The 7,136-nt window shown below is 49.3% G+C and overlaps 1 protein-coding gene across 1 annotated transcript; it reads right to left on the bottom strand.

Moving 5' to 3' along the window:
• Positions 1-1,360: 1,360 nt before the first annotated feature.
• On the bottom strand, positions 1,361-4,092 carry tomm5 (translocase of outer mitochondrial membrane 5 homolog (yeast)). Its single transcript, XM_060846526.1, has 2 exons — positions 3,903-4,092; positions 1,361-2,231 (listed from the first exon to the last, which is right to left on the bottom strand). Exons 1-2 carry the CDS (start codon positions 4,021-4,023, stop codon positions 2,197-2,199), a joined length of 156 nt encoding a protein of 51 aa, XP_060702509.1. The 5' UTR covers positions 4,024-4,092; the 3' UTR covers positions 1,361-2,196.
• Between the last annotated feature and the right edge of the window lie 3,044 nt (positions 4,093-7,136).

Genomic DNA, 7,136 nt, shown 5'->3' with positions numbered 1-7,136 from the left:
ACATCATCTGATTTCATGAAGGTGTTGGATATAGCATCTGTGACTAAATTGATCGAAGAATATGTGGGGGGTTGGGGGAGGGAGAAGACAAGCGAAAGAAAACAAGAACAGCCTATTGAGTTAATCAGCCATGATCATAATGACTGGTGGATCTGGATGGAAAGGCTGCATGGCCTGCTCCTTAGTTCAATTTTCTAAGCTTTTGTCTTAAAGAAAATTTCAGTCTGACAACAGTGGATTTGGGTTTATATTTAGCAAGTATCTTTGAGTGCCCTGAAGATTGTGCATACTATGTAGTCTTTCATGTGTTGTACAGGAATATGTACTCAACAGAAAATGAGAAAGAATCTTGGAGTAAACAATGCTGAAAGAAAGGAAATCTTTATAAAATTAAAACAGATAATTAAGCCATCAATTGTCTATTATACTAAAAGGCAAATAGATTTGGTAGAATGCGACAAGAGGTGTCCTGCAGAGATCTGTATTGGGGCCTCAAATTATTCACAACATTCATTAATGACTTGGATAATCACTAAAAATGTCAAAAATCCGAATTTACTGAAAACTGGGAAACATTGTAATTTTGTGCTGTTGTCAACATTGCAACAGAATATTGATAGATCAGGTGAACATGCAAAGCTATGGATTAATTTAAATATAAAGAAATGTAAGGTTACCCATTTTGGACCAAAAAAAAGGATAGATATGGACTTTTTTTTAAAAAAAGCACAAAGTTAAATGCAGTGGATGTGGGGGGTTCAGGTGTGTTGCTCTTTAAAATGCCACAGACAGGCACACAACATAGTCAAGGCAGTTCATGAAATGCTGGCTTCCAACTCTAAAGGGGCTGGAGTTAAGGGGTGCAAATGTTATGCCTCAATTATACAAAACCCTAGTTAGATTCCATTTTAGAGTATATGGGCTAGATCTGATTACCATATTAAATGTTACAGCAGATTCAACAGGCTAAACATGGTCTACTTTTGCTTGTATGAATTGACCACATCTGGAACAATTACTTTAACAGGCAGAATGTACAAAATAATTTATCCATTTACATTTGGAACAGAACAGCTGGTTACTACTGGTTCCACAATACTGCTTAAAAATTTGAAAAGTATCACCTTCAGTTCAGTCAGTCAATTCATCAATGAAAATCACAGCTGTCCGGTTTATGAAAAGCTAGCAAATTGGAGGCTTCCACATTTCAGAGACAGGGGAACCTAAATACATAGCAGATACTGCTCTTACAATTTAAATATACTATACCAAAAGACCAAGGGCATAGAAGAAATTAGTAAAAACATGTAAACAAGCACAAGAGGAAAGAATTTAAATCAGAGATGCAACTCAGTAACGATGTGATTTCAATCTTTATAATCAGACCAGACTGATAATTACCAATTATTTAATTGATAATAAAATGCATCAATTTTCATACAAAACCATTTAAAGTAAATCCAGCAGAAAACAACTCAACTTGTAGCTGGGGAAGTATCAATGCTCCATGTCATTTCTTACAGTGCACCCAAGATCAGAGGAATGACAAGCATTACCAATGATTGAAACTCTGCAGATGCTGGAAATTTGAAACAAAATGCTTGGGGGGGGGGGAAAAAAAGGGGAAGGGGGAGGAAAGAGAAGAAAAGAGAAAAAAAAACCAAAAAGCTCAGAACTTTCTCCAAAGCTGCTGCCAGGCCTGGCAAATTTCAACAAATATTTCCAAGATTTTTTGCAATTCCATACTCCTTACAGGTTCATAAAATTGGTCAAGTCTCAGAATCACTCTAAGCAAACTAAATTTTTCTCCAATGTTGGGAAAACTGAGGTGACTTTTATCTAGCTGCACTTTGGATCAGATTCATACTCTAGTCAGATACCATGTATTACAAACAGTTTTTTTTTTGCATACTGATATAGGAGGGCATCTGTTATATAAAACAATTACAAAAGGCTTTGTGCAAAATTAAATGGCAAATTGCTCAATGTAAGAGAAGCATAACCAACAATTAATCCAGTAGCACTCAGAGGTTTTCGATATGTTGAGGGTTGACAGTTTGCTCTGTAGTTTAAAAGATCCACTTCTTAGTGAGATTCCCAATTGTCCATTCAATTTATCATTTTGTACCAACGAGCATCAAGTTTCACTTGATGACCATTTTGCAGATAGCATGTCTTTGATGCCAGCAGTGAATTTCATATACTATCCAGTTTACTTAGGATAAATGGAGCTGAAAGAGAGAGGACAGAGTCAGATATACAGCACAGAAATAGACCCTTTGGTCCAACCAGCCCACGCCAACCAGATATCAGTAAATCTAGCCACACTTGCTAGCATTTGACCCATATCTCTCTAAATCCTTCCCATTCATTCACACATTTAGTTGACTCAAATTGTTGCTATTGTACAAATCTCCACTTAGAGTCAGATGTACAGCATGAAAACAGACCCTGTGGTCCAACCAGTCCATGCCAACCAGATATCCCAACCCAATCTAGTCCCACCTACCAGCACCCGGCCCATATCCCTCCAAACCCTTCCTATTCATATACCCATCCAAATGCCTCTTAAATGTTGCAATTGTACCAGCTTCCACCACATCCTCTAGGCAGCTCATTCCATACACATACCGCCCACTGCGTGAAAAAGTTGCCCCTTAGGTCTCTTTTATAGCTTTCCCCTCTCACCTTAAACCTATGCCCTCTAGTTCTGGACTCCCCGACCCCAGGGAAAAGACTGTCTATTTATCCTATCCATGCCCCTCAATTTTGTAAACATCTATAAGGTCTCCCCCGCCTCAACCTCCGACTCTCCAGGGAAAACAGTCCCAGCCTGTTCAGCCTCTCAGTAGCTCAGATCCTCCAACCCTTTCAAGTTTCACAACATTTTTCCGATAGGAAGGAGACCAGACTGTGACAGATCACACCATCCTCTGCATGAAAATGTTCCTCCTTAGGTCCTTTCAAATTTTGCCCCTCACCTTAATTCTATACCCTCTAGCTCTGGACTCACTCATCCCAGGGGGAAGACCTGTCTATTTACCCCAACCATGGCCCTCATGATTTTATAAACCTCTAAGGTCACCCTCAACCTCCAACACTCCAGGGAAAACAGCCCCAGTCTATTCAGCCTCTCCCCGTAGCTCAAACCCTACAGCCCATGCCACATCCCTGTAAATCCTTTCTGAACCCTTTCAAGTTTCACAACATCTTTCCTACAGCCAGGAGACCAGAAGTCCACACAATATTCCAAAAGTGGCCTCAATGGCCAGCACAATACGATCTAATATAATTCGCAGATTAAAGCTACAGGAAATGGGCAGATAAGAGGAAGGTGGGCTGGATGAGTTTGATTAACTACATTTAGACCTTTAGCTGCAACACTTGCACACAGACATAACTTGAAAAACTAAATGTTGGCATGCTAAGTACTGAGACAAATCACTTAAAAATGTCATGAACGTCGATCCTGAGCAATGTAGCAGAAGATGAGGTGGAGGAACTGCTCACTCTGCTGTATTACTATAGAATGCAACATTTATTACAAGGGGCCACGGCGGGTGAGGAAACGGTTGATGTTCCGGGCAGTTTAAGCAGGAGCTGAGGAACAGGGAGAACAGCTTCCTCGCGTCTGGATTTGGGGGATTCACCGAGACCCCGGGCCAGGGCTGACTGGGGACGGTCACTGTGACTCTGCGCGGCTGCAGCTCCAGCCGACACGAAGGGCACAAACCACCAGCCCCCCCCACTCCCGGTCTATCCACCCCACACACACACACTCTCTCCCTCCACGCCGCTCTCTCTAACCGCCGCCGTGGCCCCCGGGTGTTGAGGCGGACCATGTGGGGGGTCCGGGTCCGGGTCCGGGTCCGGGTCCCCCCCCACCGCCTCCCGGTACTCACTCGCTCGCAGGATGGCCACGTAGATGAGGAAGTTGCGGACCGAGCGGAGGACGTCCGCCCTCATCTTCTTGCGCAGCTCCTCCGGGTCCATCTTGGGGCCGAGCGCCTCCATCCTGAACATGGCGGCTCGCGTGCGGGAGGACTGACCGTTCACCCACTGGCCCCGCCCATGCCCTCAACCACACGTGATCCGCTTTCACCAATCAGCGGGAAGGAACAGCGGGCCAATGGCGGCGCCTGACGTCGGCCGCCTGACTCCGCCCCTGCATGGGTCACATGACCGACCAGGAAATGGGCGGTTCCGCTCTCGGGTTGGAGTCACGTGTGTTACCCGGTGTGAGAGCCGGGATAATCCCCGTGATCCCGGTGTGAGAAACGGGATAACCACCCCTCCGTGATCCCGGTGTGAGAGCCGGGATAACCCCCCCCGTGATCCCGGTGTGAGAGCCGGGATAACCCCCCCCGTGATCCCGGTGTGAGAGCCGGGATAACCCCCCCCCGTGATCCCGGTGTGAGAGCCGGGATAATCCCCGTGATCCCGGTGTGAGAGCCGGGATAATCCCCGTGATCCCGGTGTGAGAGCCGGGATAACCCCCGTCCCCGTGATCCCGGTGTGAAAGCTGGGATAACTTCCCCTGTGATCCCGGTGTGAGAGCCGGGATAACTTCCCCTGTGATCCCGGTGTGAGAGCCGGGATAACCCCCCATGATCCCGGTGTGAGAGCCGGGATAACCCCCCGTGATCCCGGTGTGAGAAACGGGATAACCACCCCCCCCGTGATCCCGGTGTGAGAGCCGGGATAACCCCCCGTGATCCCGGTGTGAGAGCCGGGATAACCCCCCCCGTGATCCCGGTGTGAGAGCCGGGATAACCCCCCCCCGTGATCCCGGTGTGAGAGCCGGGATAATCCCCGTGATCCCGGTGTGAGAGCCGGGATAATCCCCGTGATCCCGGTGTGAGAAACGGGATAACCACCCCCCCCGTGATCCCGGTGTGAGAGCCGGGATAACCCCCCCCGTGATCCCGGTGTGAGAGCCGGGATAACCCCCCCCGTGATCCCGGTGTGAGAGCCGGGATAACCCCCCCCCGTGATCCCGGTGTGAGAGCCGGGATAATCCCCGTGATCCCGGTGTGAGAGCCGGGATAATCCCCGTGATCCCGGTGTGAGAGCCGGGATAACCCCCGTCCCCGTGATCCCGGTGTGAAAGCTGGGATAACTTCCCCTGTGATCCCGGTGTGAGAGCCGGGATAACTTCCCCTGTGATCCCGGTGTGAGAGCCGGGATAACCCCCCATGATCCCGGTGTGAGAGCCGGGATAACCCCCCGTGATCCCGGTGTGAGAGCCCGGGATAACCCCCCGTGATCCCGGTGTGAGAGCCCGGGATAACCCCCCGTGATCCCGGTGTGAGAGCTGGGAAAAACCCCCGTGATCCTGGTGTGAGAGCCAGGATAACCCCCCGGCCCCCCGGTGTGAGAGCCCGGGTAACCCCCCGGCCCCCCGGTGTGAGAGCCCGGGTAACCCCCCGGCCCCCCGGTGTGAGAGCCTGGGTAACCCCCCGGCCCCCCGGTGTGACAGCCAGGCTTATCCCCTGGTGATCCCAGTGTGCGAGCCGGGATAACTGCCTGTGATGCCAGTGTGAAAGCCAGGATAAACCCCCCCCCATGATCCTGGTGTGAGAGCTGGGATAACACCCCCGTGATCCCGGTGTGAAAGCCAGGCTAACACACTGTGTTCGCGGTGAGAGCCGGGATAACCCCCTATGATCCCGGTGTGAGCGCCAGGCTAACCCCTGTGATCCCGGTGTGAGAGCTGGGATAACCCTGTGATCCCGGTGTGAGAGCCGGGATAACCCCCTGTGATCACGATGTGAGCACCAGGCTAACCCCCTGTGATCCCGGTGTGAGAGCCAGGATAACCCCCTGTAACCCCCGTGATCTTGGTGTGAGAGCAAGGATAACCCACCCCCCAGCGATCCCTGTGTGTGAGCTGGGATAACCCCCCGGTATGACAGCCAGGCTTACCCCCCTCCCCCAGTGATCCCAGTATGAGAGCCAGGATAACCTCCCCCCAACCCCCAACCATGATGCCGGTGTGAGAGCCGGGATAACTCTCCGGTGTGACAGCCAGGCTTACCCCCCGGTGATCCCAGTGTGAGAGCTGGGATAACCCCCCCATGATCGCAGTGTGAGAGCCAGGATAACCCCCCATGATCCCGGTGTGAGAGCTGGGATAACCCCGTGATCCCGGTGTGAGAGTCGGGCTAACCCTCTGTTATCCAGGTGTTAGAGCCGGGCTAACCCCCCCCCGCCCCGTGATCCCGGTGTGAGAGCTGGGCTAACCCCCCCGTGATCCCAGTGTGACAGCCAGGATCCTTTCCCCGATCCCGGTATGAGAGCCAGGTCACCCAGAAAATTTACAGGGAGCCGTTGATCCAACGCCTGCACTATCTTGACTTGGAACTATATCATTTCTCTTTCATTAGTGCCAGTTCAAAATTCTAGAATTCCCTTCCTAACAGCAGTGTGGGTGTACTTCACCCCCCTCCACCCCCCCAATCAATTGCAGCGATTCAAGTACACCAGTCTCTAAAATTTTCACAAGGGTAATTAGGGACATGAAATAAATACTGACCTGGCCAGAAATGCCCACATTCTCTGAAGCAACAACAAAAATGTATCGCTTGCTTTGAATACTTATTAAGGCACTTTGATGCGAGGTAATGGAGCATTCGTATTGTTGTTCGACAGATGGTCCAAAGATCCAGTTAACGTGCTGGGGGTCTGCTTTCAAATCCCTTGACAGATGGTAGAATTTGAATTTAATGAAAAAGAACACCTGAAATTGAGTGTCCAATGATGACTGTGAAATTGTTGTCGAATACTGTAAAAACCCATCTGGTTCATTATGCCCTTATTGCTGTCCTTTGTTGACTGATAACTACCCTCTGAAATGGCCTCACAAGCATCAGTTGCTAGAAAGGAATGAAATTGGACCGACTATTTGGTAATATTTTTGCAAATCTTTTCTGCACTTTCTTCAGTGCTTCAATATCCCTTGTATCATAGGTCATTTTGTACTCTCAGACTGATAACCATTCCCTTCAGTAACAAATCTGAGACATGTTCCTATGCAGCTCAGGCTAACCTTTCCGTACAGAAATCAGTTTTCACGGTATTACCTTGTGACTATCCTGTGCTTGTTAACCTGGTGGCGACACTGATCTACTGAATTG

This window comes from Hemiscyllium ocellatum, chromosome 2 (genome assembly GCF_020745735.1).
Source record: "Hemiscyllium ocellatum isolate sHemOce1 chromosome 2, sHemOce1.pat.X.cur, whole genome shotgun sequence".
Classification (NCBI taxonomy): Eukaryota; Metazoa; Chordata; class Chondrichthyes; order Orectolobiformes; family Hemiscylliidae; genus Hemiscyllium; species Hemiscyllium ocellatum.
This window is presented reverse-complemented; position numbering and strand designations above follow the sequence as displayed.